The sequence below is a fragment of the Coffea arabica genome, chromosome 10c (genome assembly GCF_036785885.1).
Source record: "Coffea arabica cultivar ET-39 chromosome 10c, Coffea Arabica ET-39 HiFi, whole genome shotgun sequence".
In the NCBI taxonomy this organism is placed as follows: domain Eukaryota; kingdom Viridiplantae; phylum Streptophyta; class Magnoliopsida; order Gentianales; family Rubiaceae; genus Coffea; species Coffea arabica.
The window spans coordinates 50,726,080-50,749,002 of record NC_092329.1 but is presented as its reverse complement, the minus strand read 5'-3'; the positions used below and the strand labels follow the sequence as shown (position 1 = coordinate 50,749,002).

General features: G+C 36.3%; 2 protein-coding genes across 3 annotated transcripts; both read left to right on the top strand.

The window, feature by feature from the left end:
- The first annotated feature begins 6,507 nt into the window (after nucleotides 1-6,507).
- LOC113714758 (putative late blight resistance protein homolog R1B-17) lies at nucleotides 6,508-10,953 on the top strand. Its single transcript, XM_072068834.1, has one exon. The coding sequence runs from the start codon at nucleotides 6,508-6,510 to the stop codon at nucleotides 10,951-10,953; it is 4,446 nt and encodes a 1,481-aa protein (XP_071924935.1).
- Nucleotides 10,954-14,509: 3,556 nt separating this feature from the next.
- LOC113714759 (uncharacterized acetyltransferase At3g50280) lies at nucleotides 14,510-17,399 on the top strand. Of its 2 annotated transcripts, none has more exons than XM_027238817.2 (2): nucleotides 14,510-14,888; nucleotides 15,756-17,399. In XM_027238817.2, the coding sequence occupies exon 2, from the start codon at nucleotides 15,839-15,841 to the stop codon at nucleotides 17,201-17,203; it is 1,365 nt and encodes a 454-aa protein (XP_027094618.1). In that variant the 5' UTR covers nucleotides 14,510-14,888; nucleotides 15,756-15,838; the 3' UTR covers nucleotides 17,204-17,399. The 2 variants fall into 2 exon arrangements, with proteins under 2 accessions (XP_027094618.1, XP_027094617.1); XM_027238816.2 differs by having other exon boundaries at nucleotides 15,591-17,399.
- Nucleotides 17,400-22,923: the final 5,524 nt, after the last annotated feature.

Below are 22,923 nucleotides of genomic sequence, written 5' to 3'. Positions count from 1 at the left end.
AAGAGTTCGTTTAAACTTAGTTCGCCAATTAGTCATGTCAAAATTAAACAGCATTTTATGTTCGATAATATTCAAATTTGATAAAATAAAAAAAAACTCGTTCAAACTCAGTTTGATAAACAAAAAAGTCAAGATTGAACAAAATTTTAAACTTGTTAAAATAATTAAATAGATTTGATCACTTGAGTACTAATGTAGACCCGAACAAAATAGTAGACTGATTGACAGCTGAACAGGCTAGATTGGCCCTTTGGGGGAGTGGGATTTGAAAACCACATGTTATAAATAATAGGAGAAAGAAAGTAAATATATCTAGTTGTCGGATAAAATGGAATTCCAATTATGTGAATGTAGGGCTGCAAACGAGCCGAGCCGAGTCGAGTTTTGAGCTAATCGAGCCGAGCCTCGACTAAATTTTACCAAGCTCGAGCTCGAGCTCGAGCTCGACGAGTTGGTAATTTTCGAGCTCGAGCTCGAAAAAAATAAAAAAAAATTATTTTATTTTTTAAAAAAATAAATAAAATAATATTTTTTTCTGAATAAATAATAAATTATTAAGGATATATCCGTAATTTCACTATGAAAATAAAAAATAAAAAAAATATATATATAATATACGTAATTTTATTATTAAATAAAAATAAAAATAAAAAAAAATATATATATACTCAAGCTCGCGAGCCGGCTCGCGAGCTAACGAGCTTAATATTCTGAGCTCGAGTTCGAGCTCGAGTTTGACTCGAGCTGGCTCGAGCTCGACTCAAACTCGATTAATGTCGAGCTCGACTCGAGCTTGACTCGAGCGGCTCGCGAGCGGCTCGATTCGTTTGCAGCCCTATGTGAATGAAACAAAAGTGAATTAAATTCGAGTTGCCTAAAATTGATGGCTCAATTGTAATATGGCGTGATATAGGCGCAAGGTTAGTTGCTAACTTTCGTTCAAGTTTGGAAAATCATACTATTGAAAGTAAAACTGAATATTGAATACGAACAACAACTCGCACAAACCGGTCATAGCACCAATGTTTTTAAACCTGGATAGGCCAGTGAACTGGAGAGGGGCACGGTTCGCAGTTCGACCACCAGTCCGACCAGCCGGTTTATCGGTTCTGCCTTTTTGTTTTTGTTTTTTTTTGCTACTTCAATGCTAAGTACTTCACGGGTCTTCACTCTACACTTGAATTTGATAGCTGATGCAACGTCTAACTGATAATACAATTATGACAAGACAAATGGCATCTCTGTCATGGACTAGTTGAAAATTTTCTTTTGATTAAAATTTTCAAATATTTGTACTGAATCATTTGCAAATGGAAATAGAAAACACAAATCTTAAAAAGGAAAAAATTATACTCACCAAAATGGAAAAACTCTTATGAAAGTTGAAGCTTCCAACGTGCTTATAAATCCGCTAAGATAATAACTTGATGATAATGGGGGAGGCTTGAGAAAGATTTTGTCATGGGTATTTGATTTGGAGGTGGAAAGGTTACAAAGAAAAAAATGAAAAAAAAAAAAAACAGGAGAAGAAGCAGAGACAGAGAATCGAAGATAAGTAAAGCAAAAGTCAAAAAGTGTTGCCTGGTGTCTGTGTCTTAGTGCTAGGGTTTCCTTTTGTTTAATTAGATTTTAGTTTTTAACTTAAGATAAGTAGTATTGTATACAAAAAAAGGTTGTCTCGTGAGTGTAGTCCAGAGTTAACAAGCCTTTGTTGTGACCGTGGAGACTTGGGTTTGAATCTCGGGAGCTCTTTTCCTATTATTGCTTTGAATTTTGAATGAATATTTGAAAATTTTAAAAATCGTCGGTTTACAGTTGGAACGGTTTTCAATGATTCATACGGTTTGCTCGATTTTTAACAATTTTTCATTAACTTGTGACTTTAGCACTAGACCGGACCGGTGATATATCCGGTTCGCAGTCCAATTAGTCAAACCAGCCGGCCCTGTTCAACTCTGAAAACATTGCATAGCACTGTAGTATAGTGCAACAAACAAAAGTGGGCTTAAGGGCGGGAACGGTCCGTCTGCCAGAGGACTGTTATCTCCGCGCAGCGTAGAACGAAGGGGCCGGAATAAGCCACGTGGTCAAGTAAGCAGCCAGGGCCAGAACGATGTCGTTGAACTTAGTGATTGGAAAATCGGAAAAAAACTTGACGTACCGTGTGATGAAGCGTTAAGTCCATTCCACAACATCCCGCATAGAGCTATTAAATGGAACGAGCAGCTCGAAAGCTCAATTGAACTCGACTCGATAAGACTCAAACTTGGCCGGTTAATTGTGGTAAACGAGTCAAGCTCGAACTGGAGATATGCTCATTTAATTAACAAGCCGAGTAAATTCGACTTGTTTGTTATCCGAGTAGTTCGATTAGACTCGATAAAGAAGAGTATATATGTCATTTCACAATTCAAAAGCATAAAAATTGAAAATTATAGACTTTTATTGGGGTCAATTTGCACATGTCCCACTTGACGAGTCGAGTCCAAACACATTTCAAAACTCGTCCGCCAGGCTTGAGTCGAGTTCGGCAGCCAAATACTCAACTCGATTAACAGCACTAATCCCACACAAATGAATCTTCAAAACGACAAGGTCAATTTGCGAGAGGTCCCTCTGACAGATCATTCCGGCCCTTAATCGACCAAAGTGTCGTAGGTGAGGAGTGTCTGGTCCAAAATGAATAAATGAGGTATTTATGAATGTTAAACCTCGTCAATTGACTCGGAACTCTATATGTTTGAGAAAGGGAATAATTTTCGTCATTCAGAAAACAAATGGAATATGTTAGGCAATTTTCAATTTATAATGCAGTAAATATAGCACAATTTTTTGGGGCAATTTAATTTTGCAAGTGAGTCACACATTCTATTTGTGAGGCACACCTTTTTTCAGGTAGAAAAATGTTTTACGCGACTTACTTCCTTTTTTTTGGGTAGAAAAAAATTTAAATGGATTTGACTTCAATCACTACCACGAGTTAAGGCATGACTTCGATATTATAATTTATTTTATAAAAATTTTTACAAATCGCTCACAAACACAATCCTCGCATCCGCAGTGGGTTGGAACACGCAACTTGCTTCCCTGCCACACACTTGATGAGATTGGACTGTGTATTTTGTGCGTCTTCATTCTTTCGAGTTTCGACACCCACACACTTCCTACGGTAAGCATGGTCGAAGAGTGCCAACCATAAAGTGAATCCTTGAAACGGCTTCTCAAAGGACTAGATCTTTAGGGGGGGGGGGGAAATGCGCAACGGATCTTCTGTCTCACATTCTGTGCCATTCTCTGTCCACTTTTAATTATATTGCTATTTCTCCTTCATAAATATCATGTTTTAGTTCTATTTTTGTTTTCTTATGATTTAATAACTATTAATTCAGTAAAAAATAAATACAACAGTTTCAAAAAAGTAATATATAATAGAAAATTAAAAAATACAGCAGAAAATGCATAAAAAATCTCATTTTTTATGCATTTTGATTTTTTGAGTTTGTTAAATTTTGTGTATTACTGCATTAATAGTTATTGGATCTTAAGAAAACAAAAATAGAACTAAAACATGATGTTTATGAAGGAGAAATAACAATATAATTAAAAGTAGGACAGAGAATGGCACAGAGTGTGAGACAGAAGATCCGTTGCGGGGAAAATGCTAGTTTTAATTCTTAAACATTGGATCATGAACGCATTTCATCCTCGTACTTTTTGGTGTAATACATTTAGTATCTGAGTTGAACTATCAAATTTCGACTAATTTCATCCTCAAATAAAAAATTTAATCAATTTGAACAGAAATTGGACACGTGATAAGCATGAACCCCTCAAGTAAAAAACCATGCATGATTTAAATTCAACAAAATAAAATAGCTATTTTCACTCTCTCAACTCCAATACTTTCTTCCCAACTCCAATTTTCATTCATATTGATTAATTTCCAGTTTAAGGATGGAATTGATTAAAAAACTTGATAGTTCAAATGCTAAATGTAATATGCTAAAAAATTTGAGTACGAAATGTATCCATGATCCAAAGTTTAAGGATGAAAACTGACATTTTCCCTGCCTTTAGGCCAATGGCCAGTTGGCCACATGAGCAGTAAGAAAGTGCTGTTTCCTAAGTCAACTAACATTATTATAAAGTAATTGGTTTTAAGACACCAGCATCATCATTCCTGTTTTGCTCTATCTTTTGTCTATTGGTAGAATTGTTGCATACTCGGTTTTTGTAGGCTACTTGCCATTTTTATAAATAAAAGCCACCTTGAGTTTGTTGACAATTTGGCATAGACCGCTACCTATTTATATATTAACACATTAATGACCCGTATAAGCTACAAGTATAGTTTACAAACTGTGCTACTGGTGAGTAATTTAGAAATCACTTCCTTTAATTTGAGATAACAGAAAAGATCTTGTAATTCTGATTTTTTGAGAGACATCTGAATTCTTGAGCTTGTAGCTCTGGTCGATACATGCGACCTGGATAATTTCATGGTCTCCCATTCCCTTTAAGTTCTCTGAGAAGGACTAGACAACTTGATGCCAGTCTCCTCTCTTTTTGCAGCTTGATGGCTGTGTAGTGTTCATTGTTTACCATTGAACTTTATTGGTTCCCAAGGTTGCCTGCCTGTTAATTTCATGTTTTTGTTTTCTTGAAATTTTTTTGCTACAATTTCTGTGAAAATGTGAAGTTGTCAGTCCTTCATGTTTAATGGAATGCCAAAAGATCTCTTTCCAATTTCTGTTTAGTCCGAGACAGTTTTTAATGCTATGATCAAGTATCAAATCCTTTCTATTCCAGTCATGTGATCAGTTCAAAACTACCAATATTTAATCTGAGACAGTTTTGAAACGTCATGATGTGCCCATCAAATTGATTCTTTTGCACCCTAGCTTCAGAAAATCATTCTCTTGAACAAGAAAGACAGCAGACAAACATATCTCCAAGTTACAAGTGACCGCTTGTGACTTGCATAATAGCAGATGACCCTTCTAAAGTTTTAATATAGTTATATAATTTCTCTATGATTTTATATAAAATGAAAAATAGATGGAATGAACCACCCTGAACAGTATAATATCGACTTAACTCCCCTATAATTTGCATGAATGTCCACTATTAAATAATTCCCCTACGATTTTATGTATGGTGGTTGGGTCATTATTCAATTCGGTATTTGAATAGGGATACAATTCGTATTTCAACTAACGATGTTATAGAAGTTATTTTCCGTCAAATTTCTACTTTACATAAAATTATGAAGAGGTAAAGTAGACATTTTAAAACATTAGGAAGGTCACGTAACAATAGATGAAATTACAAGGGATTATATATAATTTGCTCAATATTACTGTGTGTGACTGTGTTAGCAAGCAAATCCTATTCTAAGCGATATACATGACTAAAGTGATATGAACAAAGTAAATGATGACACAACTCGACAGTTAGTAACAGATGTACAAAATAATGTACTCAAGAAAGAAAAAAAAAAAAAATGCCCTTGTACTTGCGACAATTAGCATCACTTGTACAAAAGAAATTCGTTGCGTTTCCTTCAGTTTCCAAATGTAACCACCACAATAATCTACAAAAGCTGGACCTCGAAAGTAATGCACGGCAACCCTAAGTTGAGTGCAAGAATTTAAAAGGCAATATCCTCGGTTCAGTTCAGACTACATGTCCCAGCAATCTTCAAGATTCAAGAATGTGAATTAGTGGTATTTGGATTTGGGATTATGTCATCATAAACTTAACCAGAACATAAGAAGACAGACAGAGAATTGGTGATAGAATATCAAATTAATTTTGTTTGTTTCTCTTTCCACAGGAAATTTTTTAGCCAGCATCTGATGGAAGCTAAATGACACTTCGGTTCTCAGTCAAATCAAAGTTAAATAGCACATTATTCACAGCTACAGGTCACTATTTTTGGTTGTCAAGCAATTTCCAGTGTCCGTGCGCTGTTTATGCCAGTTTGCATCTAGGACTAATCCACCTTCTCAACCATGGTGGAGTCGGTCCCCGTGAATTCCTCAAGCTTTATACTTCAGATAATATAAAACAATAAGAATTATTGAGTCCTTGATCCGAACTTTAGCTGGACTAAGTTGACTTTGCAAGTCGATGACAAAATGGTAAAGCTAAAACGTTGAGCAACTAATCAAGTTTCTTTCTTTTCTTTCACATGGTGTCATAATAGTAGAAGCCAAATATTCTATTTCCATCTTCAGGTTCTCTGGCCTGCCACTTCTGAATATTTTGGTGAATAAGATATGTAAGTCAGAGCTCTTCACATGATAGTAAATGGGTAGTAAGGATAACATCTTGATTGAAATGTCCATTTTAATAATGTCATCCTTGAGTTGTAACTTTCTAGGCCTGAAACAATCCAATTGATCACTTCTGCTGCAATCAGTTTATCAAGCTTACCAGTCTCCTTCCCTCCCTTTGGAGAACTATCATTTCTTTGGAGAAACTAATTCGAGAGAGACACAAGGCATGGATGTCTTATTCACTTGTGTTGAAACTCCCTTAATGAGTGTGGCATGGGCCCTGAAACACCGGAGCTTGCCTTCTCTTTTGAGGGATCAGGTCTTGGCCCTAGAAAAAGAGTTGCGATTCCTGAGAACTTTTCTTATTTGTATTGGAACATCGAAGGACATAATGGCTGAATCAAGTTCAATCATTGGGAGATTCGAAGATGCATTTGGAAAGGCAAATGAGGATCTTATCTCTGCTTGTCGTACCATGCAAGAGAAGTTTTCAGGTAAAGAACTTTACCAAGCAGCTTGTGCCATGCTGGAAATGGCCAAAAATTTTCAACCTGAAATCCGGGAAGCTTACGGCAGCTTGTTGAAGCTGTCCCGGCAACAACACAACATTCCGCTGGATCCAAAATTACTAAAGGGGTTGATTGATTCTCTCGCAGAGAATTTAACTGATCTTGTTGACTCGGAAGATCTGATTGCTTCTCTGAAGAAACAAATACCAGTCCTCAAGGAGAAGCTGAGGTTCCTCAGAAATTTCCTGGACATTACTGCCAAGAAAAGCATTCCAGACCAGATAATGCAGTCTTTTTTGTCATATGTTCATTTCTCAGCTTCCACTGCAGCATCTCTGTCCTATTGTTGCTGGACTGATGAAATGGATGAAATCGTAGCAGGCGGAATGAACATTAAGCTCTCTGAGCTGGTGTGGAAGATTATGCCTGACACTCTAGAGCTCATGGAGATGTATGTTGGACTTCTGAAAGCTTCAAAGTTGGCTACTTCTGATGATGCAAAGACAGATGAAGTTGCGAGTTTTGCTAAGTTTCTATTGGAAAACTTTGTGAGTTTCACGGACAATAAAGCTTCAATGATTCAGGAGGAACTAATATTCCTGCTGTCTTTTATGATTGGTCTCCAAGAGGAGTGCACAGGAGATTTGGGACAGATCTCAGCAAATATTAAAACCATTGCAAGGGAGGCAGGATATTTGGAGTACAAGCACCTTCTCAATGAAGGGACAGAGGACCAGATCAAGGAGATGAAGCATGTGGCTGATAAGTTGCTTGAAAAGATGAAGCTTGTCAAAGCAGAGATACTTCTGATAGAGCTACTACACTCAGAGGACAGTCTGTTTGTCCTCATGAGAGATGCAAATGCAGCAATCCATGAGGAGCTGAAATTCTTCAAGTCATTTTTGTTGAATCCAAAGCAAGACGGGGAATCTTTCCTAAAACAAGCTGAAACGGTTGCCAGTGAGGTTACATCTCTTATCCACTCAATTCATGGCAAAAAATTTAACGAAGAAATGGTTACAAAAATAAATCTTGATCTTTTTTGGTTGCTAGAAAAGATTAAGCTCTTTAGATCAGAGATCCATTTGAATGAGCTAAAAAATAAAGAGGCCAATTCGTTGTTCCCCATGAGGGGTGACACTGAAATTCTTTACAAGGGACTGAGGTCATTGAGGGCATTTCTCATGGATATCCCTGACAATGACGAGAACAGGGAGGATAGGAAATTGTATTTAACATATCTAGAAGCTGCAATTAGTGAATTACAACCTCTCGATCTGCCACTTCGTGTCAACAAAATAACAGAAGACTTGGTAGATGTATATTTGGCGAAAGGCAACGCTGTTGCCAATGATTCAGGATCTCAAAACTGTTCAGTTGGTGAAAGTATGATGCAAAAAGGTATGCAAATTCATCCATTTGCATCTGAAGTGCTACAGTTATTTGGGCTTTTCAAGGCTCATATGGGACAGATATATCTCCAAGATGTAAAGTCATTGCAGTCAAATCTTCCCAGGACTGATGATCTAGGATTTATCAACTCTCTCTTGCAAAATCTGAGGGAGTTGCTGAATCACGATGCAAATCATGCAGCATCTTTCGCAAAGCAACATCTTCAAATGGTATGCGAGGAATTAGAGTTCCTCCAATCTTTCCTCGTAAAAAGTGTGAAGCAAAAAAATGACCGTGCAGAAGTTCGAGATCTTTGGACGTGCATTACCAAAGTTGCTTATGAGGCAGAATGGGTCATTGACTCATTTGTCCTTAGAGATGGCCCTTTTACCTATCACATGCTGTGGCTTTCTGCCGTCATGGAGTACATTAAGCTTATCAAAGCAAAGGCCATTTGTGTTCAGGAAAAGTATTACAATGAAGTTCAAGACATCGCCAAGCCCTCAGATCGGGCACCCTCATCGGTTAGTACTCCGGAATTGGATGAAGTTGTTGTAGGTTTCAATAATGAGGAGAAGGAGATTAAAGGTGTTCTAACAAGAGGAGAAATGAAGATGGATATCATCTCCATTGTAGGAATGCCAGGGCTTGGCAAGACAACACTGGCCAAAAAAGTGTACAACTCTCCCTCTGTTGCCTCTCACTTCCATGTTCGTGCTTGGTGTTGCATCTCTCAAAAGCATCAGAGGAGACAGTTATTACTTGATATCTTGTGCCAAATTATTGAGATCACTGATCAGATCCGCAGACTGGATGATGATGATATAGCTACAAAGTTGTACCAATCTTTGAAAAGGAAAAGATATCTCATTGTGATGGACGATCTGTGGGAAATTGGAGCATGGAGTGACATGAGGCAATCATTTCCAGATGATAAGAATGGTAGCAGAGTTTTGTTCACAAGTCGACAGCAAGATTTGGGTTTACAAGCTAAAGAAGATGGCAAAACTTTCCCTCTTTGTCCACTTTCTCAGGATGAAAGTTGGCAGTTATTGCAAAAGAGGGTATTCTGTGAAGTAGACTGCCCTAACACATTGCTGGAAGTTGGAGAGAGAATTGCAGAAAATTGCAAAGGGATACCTCTTTCACTTGTTGTGATAGCTGGTCTCCTTGCAAGAACAGAGAAGACTCCAGACAGGTGGAAGCAAGTTTTGGAAAAGTTGAGCTCTTATATTTTTGCGGATCCAGAGGGAGGATGCATGCATGCACTAGGATTGAGTTATGAGCACTTGCCAGACAATTTGAAGTCGTGCTTTCTTTATTTTGGTGCATTCCCAGAAGACGCAGAAATTCCAGCCTGGAAATTGTCATGCCTATGGATTGCAGAAGGGTTTGTACAAAATACTGACTCTAAGAGCTTGGAGGATGCTGCAGAGTATTGCTTGTCAGAATTAGTATCTAGGAGCCTAGTCATTGTGGCAAAAAAAAGGTCCAATGGCAAAGTGAAATCATTTCGAGTTCATGATCTGTTACGGGAGCTGTGCTTGAAAAAAGCCAAAGAAGAAAACTTTTTCCAGCTGATACATGGGTATAAACAACTTTTTTCGCCTTCTCGTGAGGCCGAGGGTCTGGATTATGATGCAGATTCCAATAACAGCTTTTCATCAACTCCCCTGGAATACCAAGACCGACGGCTGTGCATTTGTTCTAAGCGAAAGCTTTTTAGTCTGCTGAAACCTTGTGGTAGACAGGTTCGTAGTCTATTGTTTTTTGCCTCTAATGAGATATACCCAAGAACTCCATATGATATTTCATTCATTTGTCAGAATTTTAAACTTGTTAGAGTGTTAGATGTGGAAAGCATCAACATGGGTGATTCCTTTCCCATTGGACTAGAACTACTTGTTCAGTTGAAGTATTTGGCAGTTAGAGGTGATGTCAAATCTGTTCCATCATCAATATGCAAGCTCTGGAATTTAGAAACATTTCTTGTGAAGGCATTAAGGGGTGAGGTTCTGGTGCCATCTTCCTTTTTGAATATGAAGAGATTGAGGCGTGTACATATAAATGATCGTGTTGCTTTCAGCTCGCTAAATGATAAATCTGATTGTTCTTCGCTAGTAGAGAACATGGAAACGTTTTCCACTCCAGCTCTTTCATATGGAAGTGTTACAGAAAAGATGTTGAGAAGGTTTCCGAGTCTTCGGAAACTAAGATGCATTTTTGTGGAATCTTCGGATTACTCCAAGAAGTTCACCAAATTTCCTGTATTGGATTTTCTAACTCACCTTGAGTCTCTGAAGATACTTTATCATGGCATGGTTAGTCAGCCTTGCGAGTTCAACTTGCCCTTGAATCTCAAAAAATTAACTCTGTCAAAATTTCGCTTACCATGGAGTCAAATATCGACAATTGGGAAGCTACCCCACCTTGAAGTTCTGAAGTTACTGTCAAGAGCCTTTGATGGACAAATTTGGGAAATGACGGAGGGAGAATTTCAGAGTCTCAAATACCTGAAATTTGACAACCTATGGATTGCTCAATGGAAAGCTTCCAACGATCACTTGCCTTGCCTGAGGCATCTTGTATTGCAAAGGTGTAAAAAACTGGAGGAAGTTCCGTCCAGTCTTGGGGATATCCGTACATTGGAGAGAATTGAAGTACATTGGTGTAGCCAATCTGCTGCAGTTTCCGTCAAGGAAATTGAAGATGAGCAACGAGACATTGGAAATGAGGAGCTTATGGTCCTAATATCTGGAATGGAACAATAGAGTTCTTTGCAGGAAGTGGATTAGATGTCTGCTCATATTAGCAGGTAATAAACTTTATGTTTCTTTGTTTCTGCCTTTTTTTGTCTATCTTATTTTCTTCTATATTTCGATGCACCCTGTCTTTGAGAGAATTCGTGCACAAATAGTATCACATGAGTACACTTCATGATCATAATCTAGCAAATACTACTTGATTATCGACAAGGAAGAACACATGCATATGGCATAGGATTCGATTTATGATATATAGTACGAGTCCTTATCAGAAAAGTTTTACCTCTATTTTGAGATTAAAAAAAAAAAGTTTAGATGACCTTGGAGACTGCATGCTCATTTTTCATAGGAGATCAGAAGGATGGAAATGTGTTCAAAATGCAAAAACAGATATTCAGAGATTTGAATTTCGTCCAAGCCTAAATATTACCTCTCTTTCATTGTATTAGGAAGAAAAAGTCTACATCTGTTGTTTCTTTGTTCCTTGGAACTGATTATATTCTTTGCAACAATCTTTTTCTTGCACATTATGGTGAAAAGAGTCATATGTCGGATGAAAATGTTTCAAAATGCTGAGCATGGTACTCACGAATTCCACCTTTATCCCACTCCATTTTCTTGTGAGATGGAGTCGCTACATGTATTTGCATCTGAATTTGCCCTGGTTAAATGATTTTGTTTTTCAAGTAACCAGGGTAATATTGTCCTCTGTGATTTATGACAGCAAAGGCAAAAAAAAAAAAAAAAATCTGGCTGAATGCTGATCACCGATGGATTCAATTGGTTTATGTATGCTTCTCCAATAATGTCCACAAGCAAGCTGGTCTACAACCTTCTACCTGTTCTGCTTGGTGTTCGTCTACCTTTGTGCTTCAATTGGTGCTTCTTCACTTTGAGAGTCTGTGACTCTATCTACTGCAAGTTAAACTGGCGGTGGAAGATTTACTCTGCCATATCTTCACTTTGTAATTGGCTCATATCCTGTGTTCTTGATAAAGCTTGGAGGGACAAGATTCTTGTTTTCCAGATGGACTTTGCCTGTATTTGTGAGTGATTATATGTGTTAGTATTCAGCTTAATACTATGACTTCTTGTTTTGTTACAAAAATGTGTCATTTCATTTGGAAATTTCCATTAAGCAAATGAAAACTATTTAATGCCACACAAAAAGAATGTAGATTTTGATCCTTTTTCATCCATCAGTGAAACAACTGCGAACTGCTAGAGAGTAATTTAGACCTTATTCTGAGTACAGAACAGCAGTTGTGCTAATGCATTATTCTAATCTGTGATGAAAAGAAAGCTATGGTAGCTTCAGTTGTTTTTGAGAGACGTCTTACTAATGGTCTATTAGTAGTAGCAATGGTACTCGAGACACTAAAATACTGATAAATACTCGCATAGAATGTGGTGAGTTTCATATGTTGGGGTCATCAACTTACTTAGTACTTGCAGTTAGCATTTGGAATTTGTTGGTCTTTCGATTACACTGAAGACAATGCAGTAGCAAGTAGCAAGAAGCTTTTGCCATATGCTGGCCCCTTCATCATTCATTCTACATTCTTTCGGAAAAAAAAAAAAAAAAAAACTCTCTGTCTACTCTCCAAAAGCCTGTAAAGGAAAAGAAAAGCAGTTGTCAATTGGATGTATTCCAAGACAATTCCCTTATGATATCCTTGTCAGTGTTTTCAGATTCTGGACTTCCAGTCCTTTCAGGTTATTATTCCCACAAGGTCTATGTTTAGCTGTTGATTGCTTCATTGTTGCTTTACAGTTCCATTTTGCACCCAAGAAAAGAAGAGTGAATTATCTTTTATCTTCCTGTGATTAGGTGCTTTGTTACATTATTTTCCTATATTTTAAAATTTATATATAGTCCTTTCATAATTTTTGGACTAAAGAAATTATGATTAGTTTTTCATTTGAAACTAATGATCAATGTCAAAAAGTGAAACAAAAACTAATGAATTGACTAATTCACCATTTCACTATTTTTTTTCCCCTTTTTTCCTTTCATTTCTTTTCTTCTTTTACCTTTGGATAGGAAAGAGATGATTTTAAAAAATTGTACTTTGCCCTACAAAATCATAATAAATCTTAATTTGCCCCAAATATAAAAAGAAGAAAGATAAATTGACAGGTTGTCAACCTGTGCAATAATAAAAACCTGCTCAACTAAAGTTAATTTTTGTAAATAGTGGTAAGCAAAGTCGAATCCACAGGGATTGGGAGTAATTGTTTCTTTTCAAATCCACGGTAATAAAAGGGGTGTTTTTGTGCAGAAGATGACAATCAAAGAAATTCAAATAAAATCTAAGAAACTATTAAAAATTAAATAACAAGTAACTAAAATCAAATGAATGATAACTAAGGCTCTAACCAAGAAATAACTTCAGCAATGGTATATTTAATTGATCATCGAAGCAAAGGCAATTCCAATTATTTATCAATAAATAGGTTATAACTACCAAACAAGCGATAGCAGTCAACCCCTCCTTATTGTGTCGGTGATTAAGGTACGCCCGTTAATTACTACTCTAATTAGGAAATAATCCTAGATACGCCCGTAAGATTTAATTTTCCAATTGCCTTACGTATTAGAGGAGTCTTATTCTAACCAAATAACACACTACCAGGGTTATTTTAGATTACCCCGCGTATCCCCCTGTTATCATCGTTCTACTTCCTGAATAAATGCAAAATACTAAAAATGAGTAGAATCCAACAATTAATTCACATCGAGTCAGGTAATAGGGGAAATTAATAATAAAATAAATAATAAAATTACACCCTATCATAAATAAAAATAAATAAATAAGAAATAGAAAATACCATACCACAATGTCACTTTTTTGTTTGTTTTTTCATTTTCAGTATGCTTCTTAATTTTCTATTTCTTATTTATCTATTTTTAGGATAAAGTACATATAACCTCCTGTGGTTTCATCTATTATCACATGACCCCTAACATTTAAAAATGCTCATTTCACCTCCTATGGTTTTATATAAAGTGAAAATTTGACGCAAAATAACTATGTAATGCCGTTAGTTAAAATACCAATAGTGTCATTATTTAAATACTAAATCAATTGACAGCTAAACCACCTTGCATAAAAGTATAAGGGGATTATGCAGATAAATACAAAAATCACAGAAGATAAAGTGGATATTTATATAAATCACAAGGAAATTACTTGGATATTAAGATTTATCACGCGACCTTTTAAAGCGCATTTGGTATGAACGATATAATTGATTGTACATTCCGTTCATTTTTCACCTTACATAAAATCACATGGGAAGTTATGTGGTTATTTTAAAACCTTAGGGCATGTCATTTGGCATTCTATAAAACCACAAAGGGGTATTAAGTACTTTACCCTTTTTTTTTTATTTCACCTGCTTTTTTTTTAATTTGAGGCAAATTAAGCTTTATCACAATTTAGTAGTCCAAAATACCAAATAGGAATACCACTTTATTTTTGGGTACATATTTGGATTATTCAATTGCACAAATATACTTTTATTATTCTAGCTAAATGTGTCAAAATTTGTATTCACTCTAATGCTGTCTTTGGTTCCTTAAATGAAGAAAAATTAATAACATGGCATTCGTTTTCTCTTCCCAGAGCTGGCTACTCCTGCTCCCTCAAACGCAGTTTCCCATGGTCCCTCCAGCTCCCCAGCTCCACCTCTAGTTTTTTTGCTATCCAAATCTCTTTTAACCAATCTCATTTTTAACTTTTTTGTGTTTGTGATTAAAAGTGGCCCTCAACCATCCTTTTCTTGATGCATTTAACAAGAATTCCAAGTGCATATTCATTTGGTATAAGAAACCACTGAAGGCTAAATCGAAGAGATTGGAGATTTTCTTCAAGGGTGGTTGCCCTTCTCGGTATCTTCTTAGCCTATGATTTCTTCTCTCCTCTTCTCTTCTTCAGGTACCGACAACTCTTCTGTTTATTGTTCATTTTTCTCAGGGTTTATTTCACTGACCACGCTTCTGTACTATTGCTAGTAATAATTGTCACTGGAACCAAAGAGAAACTGCTGCCATGATCATGATTAATTAGTGAATTGCTATTCATTTGGTTGATAATGATCGAGTTGCTATTGATTTAGGTGAATCTTAAACCAACAACAAAATTTTAGATTTTTTTTGGATGAATAAATGTTTGAATTCTGATCAAGAAGACTTTTGTTGCTCACTTCAATAATAAAACCGTGCGTGGTTTGGTATGATTAGATTGTAGAGATAAGGGTTGGGTAAATGCTTGGGGAGGAGGCACTGTCAGGACTGTGGGGAAGCTGTGAAGGGATGGTGGTGTGTTGTTGTAAATTAAAAAAATAAAGGGTGTTCATTGTAATATCAACGTTTAGACTCAAATAGTCCAAGTCATATGAGAATTGAGAAAACATTCTTCCTGTATTCAAGTAGTTTAGCCAAAAGGTGATAAAGATAGATGATGGGTAGACCAAATATGTTGTTTAGTTTGACACGCATTCGTTTATCACCGGGTCTGGTCCCTCACTAGCCTGCCTAGCCCAACTGAGGGTCCCTGGCCAGGGAACAATTTTAAACGTTTTATGGTTCCTGCAGTACGAGTTTTCTTTGAAATCCTAATAACTATATATGTGTGTAGTTTTATAGATTGGTTGTCTTGGTCCAAAGTATCCGAAGATTTGTTTATAGATGGTCAAGCTGGCAACTTGATTGTTTAGTGCAGTTTGTCAACAAATGAGAAATTTCTGGGGAAACTGCTGCACTCAGAAAAATAATGGTTTTTAATGACTTGTCAATCGGCAAGCATTCTGCATATTTTAGGGCCATTTACTCCATTACTCCAAGGGCTGGAAAAACCATTAGAAAGACATAGCTGAAGTAGCAGCAATGAGCTCTCCTGGGATTCAACATATCTCACAATGTTTTATCAAACCAAAAAACACACCAGAAGAGGCAAAGCAACCGATTTACTTGTCACAGTGGGATCTAGCAATGGCTTGCGCCAACTACATTCAGAAGGGCCTTCTTTTTGCCAAGCCTCCAGCTTTCGACCGTGAAAACCAGATGGAGGACCTGTTGGAGAAGCTCAAGGACTCTCTTGCTCTCGCCCTGGATCATTTCTATCCATTAGCTGGTCGTCTTGCAACTTTGAAACAAGAAAATCCCCCAATTTACTCCATCTATGTCGATTGCAACAATAGTCCTGGGGCAAGATTTGTTCATGCATCCTTGAACTCGACCATCGATGATATTCTTTCACCAGTTGACGTCCCAAAAATTGTTCAATCATTCTTTGATCATGACAGGGCTATCAACCATGACGGTCACACCAGGCCTTTGCTGACCATTCAAGTCACCGAGTTAATTGATGGCATCTTTATGGGTTGCTCTGCCAATCATATGATTGTTGATGGGACATCCTATTGGCATTTCTTCAACACATGGTCCGAGATCTTCAATGCCAACGGCCAAAAGATAGCGATCTCAAGACCACCTATCCACAAGCGCTGGTTTCTTGAGGGACATGGTCCAATTCTTAGCCTTCCATTCACCCACCATGATCAATTCGTACGAATACATGAGGCACCACAAATGAGGGAAAGAGTTTTCCATTTCTCATCAGAGTCATTGGCTAAACTGAAAGCTAAAGCAAATGCTGAATCCGACACTACCAAGATTTCTTCATTGCAAGCATTGGCAGCTCATGTCTGGAGGTGCATCACGAGGACTCGAAATTTGCCACCTGATCAGGAAACAAGCTGTATGATGGCAATCAATAACAGGACAAGGTTATGTCCGCCTGTGCCTCAGGAATATGTAGGTAACTGTATTCAGGCGGTGAGAGCAACTGCTGCAGCTGGTGAGTTGCTTGATCGCGGGCTCGGATGGTCTTCCTCGAAATTGCATCTGGCAGTGCACAACCATACAGATGAAATCGTACGCAACTGGGTTGAATCATGGCTGCAATCGCCCGTCATTTACCAAGCGGCTGAGTTCATTGATCCTTGCAGCGTATTGATGGGAAGTTCTCCAAGGTTCAACATGTATGGCAGTGAATTTGGCCTAGGGAAAGCAGTGGCAATTCGAAGCGGTTATGCAAACAAGTTCGATGGGAAAGTTTCCTCGTTTCCGGGAGTCGAAGGAGGTGGAAGCATGGACTTGGAGATATGCCTTCGACCACATTCCATGAGTCTTCTTGAGTCTGATGAGGAGTTCATGGGGGCTGTCACTGTATCAAGCTCAAGGGACTAATCTTGGAGTTCCTTCAGTGTTTAACAACATGCAGATCAAATCTTGGTTTCTGCCTTGATGCCTTTGTTGAAATAATTCTTGAATGGAAGTATCAATTTTAATTTAAAATTTTGTTTATAAGTTCCAACTCGTTTTAGTACTGAACATTGGATTTCCTAAATGAAGGCAGAGGAGAAACAGCGATTTACGTTGAGAATTCGCCTCAATACCTGCCTTTCCCTTCTGATCTAAATCTAATTTTCCTTGGGGTCCAATTTCTGGCTGCATTATTCTGTATGAGGCATAAAAGAGCTGTCTATCGTCCGTGTTTAGGCTGCATCTAATATAGTTAGAAATTCCTATTGTTGGTTGTGCGCAGCGCAAAAAGATAAATCCATTTCTGGTTGGGGAATTATTCATTGCCACAAGGCTCCACTTCATCTACCTACATAGTTCTAGTACCCCAAAACTGTTGGCGCGGCAAAAAAAAAAAAAAAAAAAAAAAGTGCAGCGAAAACAATTTTAACACATACAAAAATACGTGGGAAGATGAGGAGGATAACATACAAACAAATACTTAATAATTTTATTAACTCAAAACTCAACGATAACAATATCAGGTCGTAATTTTTCGCTTATGATAACTCACAAACATCAACTTAGAAACTTTTCCTCCATCTCACAACTTGACTCAACTCAACCTTTCAAGTAACAGTAGTATTTATAGATTGCAAAATTTTCTAAACAGATAACAATTGTAAATCGAAACTTATTTGGACTTAGAGTTGACCATTGTTTAAACGACTTAAGCAAAATTAAAGGAAACTCCCCGGACTTAGAGTCAAATTTGTGCTTGGACACAATTACTAAGAACTAAAAGGAAGCATTGAACTTGTCAAACCCACGCATAATTAAATAAACTAATAACGCTTGGTTTAAGATATTCTAACACGGCACTTGATTAATGACTACTGAAGAGGATTGAGAAGGACATTTGCACAAGAACTAATATCTTTTAGCAGAAATTTGCCTTGTCCTTTTTATATTAATTATGCTTCTGTACTGTGGGTTGCTTTGTTAAACAGGTCGGCGAATGTTTGTGGGACACGAGAAAGCATTGAAAGTATATCACCAGCTCAGGCAATAGGCTTGAATTAACCATGCACTTGATGATGAGCATTGAATTAACCAGATTAGTAATAATTTCTTAAATCTTGGTCAACCATTGGATCAAAAATTAATGGAGTTATATTCTATAATCTTTATATACCGTTCTATCTTTGGTGGAAGAGAAATAGTTACTGCTTTTCGTCCAACCACAAGCACTGGTTGCTGTTTACCGGGTCAACTGATCATGGCTCATCAACCCTTGAATCTTCTTGGAGTATGCGTGCCTCCACATGTCAACAAACTATAAGACAAGCTCATCAAATCCAGGTTAAAATAATGTCCATCATTTGGGTCGGTGATCTACAATTCCATAGTTAAATTTTCTGGCGATGAATCCTTATCCTCCTGTGGCACGGAGTTTGTCTGCATTAGCTCAGTAGAGTCAAGACCATAAAATTACCCGTCATAACTCATAATTGTAAGAATAGTTATGTGGCCTACATGATGACGTATAATGTTATTAAAATTACATCCCATTAATTAGCTATGTTAAGAAGCCCCCTCGAGGTAGTTCGGGCGGTGCTGTTGTTCCTCTTGAGATATGTCCACTAGGTTTCGAGTCCCGGGGTTTACCATGATCTGCATCCTTGGACGGGCTCTGTAGGTCTGCAGTGGGATTAGTCGGGCCGAAGGCTCGGATACCCGCTGCGTCAATTAAAAAAAAAAAAAAAAAAAAAAGCTATGTTAAGGTATCTAGACTCTTTCATGACATTCCATTAGTAAGTTGAGTCCATTTATAACTCAAGACCCATAATGAGAAGGCATCTTAATATTTACTAGTTTGTTGGGCCATCATGCATGATGTTGCCCAGATGGAAGCTATAAAAGAATTTGTGCATATAAAGAATGGAACAGAATATTCATAGATTAGTGAAGCTTGTAAAGCAATAAGAGTGTACTTAGGTACCAAATTTGAGAGTTAGTAGGAAGTTTTGAAAACTAAAGGCGTGGAGGATAAACATACCTTTATTGCATTTTACAAAAGATAGTTCCAAATTTTTTTGAAAGAATTTAAATTGCATGCACAATACTCATATGTGGGATTGAAAATCCAAATAAATTTTCAAGGAGTAATGATTTTTTAAAAGAATTACCGAACAGTGAGTGTTAAAATCTCTTTTCAAAGACTGAAAGTCATACTTAGTGAATGCATTGTTTGTTAAAACTGCATTCATGAAGTGCATTCTTTCAATTGCATCATTGGTCGAGAGCTATTTGGAAAAAGTATCGTTATTTGAGTAATACCTTGGAAAACCAACGTGATTCCAAAGCTAAACAATTAGACAATCAAGGCATTGAACCTAATCACCAAGAATAATTAAAATGGCATCTCATATTTCAATAGCATTTGTCGCCCAAACAAAACTGACTTATTAGCAAACCAAATAGGAAGAAAGTTATTAGCAGACGGCTAATTTGAAAATTTATAATTTCCATAGCTAATTTACTTCCTAAGTATCCATAAATTGGAGGGTTTATTTGCGTGCAAGGTATTTACTTCTAACACATTACAGATTGCAAGTTGCAACCATCTAGGAGACGCAATCTCATAGTTGAGAAACCAAAGGAACATTGAAAAGAGAAATTTGATGATACAAATTGACTTGAATAAGCTGAAACTTTTTAGCGATACACAAACATACACCAAACTTGTGCATATCCCCTTTCGATTAATGTAATTTAATTTTGAATTGAAATCAATTAAGATTAATGATCATTGATTTAGCAATATTAAAGTAGTGCAACTTCAAGTATTAAATCTATTCATCAATCAAACATAGCTACACATTAAATAGTACAGTTTATATAACTAAATTATTGCACTTAAGCAGCTGTTCTAAAGAGTACAAGTCTCTTTTTTTTTTTCTTTTTTTGGGAAACTAAGGAATATAAGTTCAATTTATACATGTAACTACCGATAAGATCCAGTTTTTTATAATTAATCACTAAGATATTCAGAGCACTGACTTTTCTATACTAAACTTTTAATTTAATACAAAAAAATCAATTCAACCATCTATATTACTTCATGCAACTATTAAACAGTTGTAAAAAATATTTACCTTTAAGCACACCATTAGAGGTTCGAATCCAAAGGTTAACATAGTCACAAAAAATATTTGAACCATATTCTGTCTCACATGATTAGAGTTGAAACTAACCTTGACCAATAGTATACACAATTGAATTCACAAAATTGTCCACCCACTCAATATCATCCCAATCAGTACAGAGTATAGAAGAAACAAAAGGTATAATTGACTTATAAGGTTAATGTAGTCACAAAAAATATATGGACCATATTGTGTCTCACATTGTTAGAGTTGAAACTAACCTTGACCAATAGCATACACAATTGAATTCACAAAATGGTCCACCCACTCAAGGTGTCCATAGGGGACCAAAGCCACTATCCCTAAACTAAACTCCCGCTTTTTATATGTAAGATATACAGAGGCTCTTGGTCCCTCTTTCCGCTCTGACCTACGTTTGTCACTTTATCCATCATCAAGTACAAACATAATAGAGAACCACTTTGTCCCTTACGAGGTACGTCTTAATTTATCTTCTCAAAATCCTAATCAATCTTGCTTGATAGAAAGGATGAGCTTATGGGTCTTACGACCTTGTTTAGGTGGTAGGTGAGGATTCACGTTCCATCTGCAGCAAAAAATTCGAAGGTTATATAAAAGCATTCTTTTGATCTAATAAAGTCTATGTGTTTACTAACTCTTAATACAAAGTCTCTTTAAACTTTTCCTCTTCTTTAACTTATGATAAATGGGTTATACAATAGTTATCACCTCCGAAAAAAAAAGTACAAACATAATAGAGTCCTGGAGCACTTGCTAGTCGATTACGTTCGGACGCAATCACGCATTCGAACAAAGAGCCTTTGCCTTTCTGTTTCAAAGAAAAGGAGGTGGGGTCAGTTGGAGTACCTATAAAGTTTGGGGTAATTTTATGGGTTAATTCCACTTTATCCCTTCAAACTTTTGACGATTATCCACTTCAGTCCCAAAACTTTAAAATGGGATACTTAAGTTTCTAAACTTATAAATACCTTCCACTTAAGTCCCTAAACTTATAAAATGAGACACTTAAATCTCTAAACCCTTATAAAATGGGACACTTTAACCACCAATGACTTTCAGGATTTGTTAATAATTTTCTTTAAGTGGGAGGTATTTATAAGTTTAGGAACTTAAGTGTCCCATTTTGAAATTTAGGGACTGAAATGGGTAATCGTCCAAAATTTGGGAGGACAAAGTGGTATTAACCCTAATTTTATTCCTTGCGATCTACCTATCTGCTACTCTCACTGATCCTCTCATAAGGTAATCAGACCGGCAAGTTAATTGTGATTTTGCTATCCATAATTAGACAAAATATGTCTCAAAACATTTGGTGTGTTAAGATAGGAACTATAGCATTTTGTACGATGTGAATGAGAGATAGAAAAAATGATTTAAAATATAAAAATATGTGTTAAAAAATCTGTTTATAATACAAGTAAACAATTTTTTGCAATCTATCAAAACATGCCCTTAATTGCTTGATTGCTGTCAAAATCAAGATGTAGTTCATCACCACTTGATGATCACTTGAGAAGGCAGCAAATATTGATTCTATATTTTCTAAACCTTTGTTTATTGCTGAAAAAAAAATATGACCTGACAGGGAAGTAGTAGTATAAAACTATGCCTACTAGGTTGATAATTTCTTTGTTTATTGCTGAAAAAAATATTGCAAGAATGTTGACCTGACAGGGAAGTAGTAGTATAAAACTATGCCTACTAGGTTGATAATTTCTTTGTTTATTGCTGAAAAAAATATTGCAAGAATGTTGACCTGACAGGAAAGTGGTTCTTTTTTTTTTTTTTTTTTTTAACACTGTTGGGTAACTTGGGTTGCCGAGCTAACTAGGCCCTGCAGCGAGCTGGGAATTTTCTTGAAAAGCTGCCAGGCTGTCAGCCGCATGAAATTTTTCTTTTAAAAAAAAAAAATTGTTGGGCTGCAGGGCGCACCGGCGGGCAGTTAGAAACCTTTCTAACATCCTATTGCCCCTAAGAGTACAATTAGCTTGCTTCCAATACCAAATGGTCAAAGCTATATTTGTCACATCAAAATAATACAGTCAAAATAATATATTTTGCTAACAATATATAGTTTTTTTAAATGCCAAGAGTGTATATTTAAAACTTTTTTGAAGTTTTCGCAAGTTACAAAGACAATATTTTTCTTTATTGTAAAGTGTTTTGAGCTAATTTATAAATCATTTACATATTTTTGAATTTTTAATTTTTGTTGTCTAAATCGACGGCTTGGCAACTAAAATGATACAACATGTTAAAATTTATATATAAACTTGTTTTGATTTTTTTAAGTTAGTCCAAAAAGGTATTCTCATGGTTATAAATTATTGCAAGTTATTTTTAAGAGTACCGTAATCATTCATAATTTTAAATAATTTAAATTTTTTCTGAACCAATGACACAAAAATGTTAAATATTAAAATTTTCAAATATTAAAATTTCATTAAAGAACTATATCGATCAATTTATTAAATT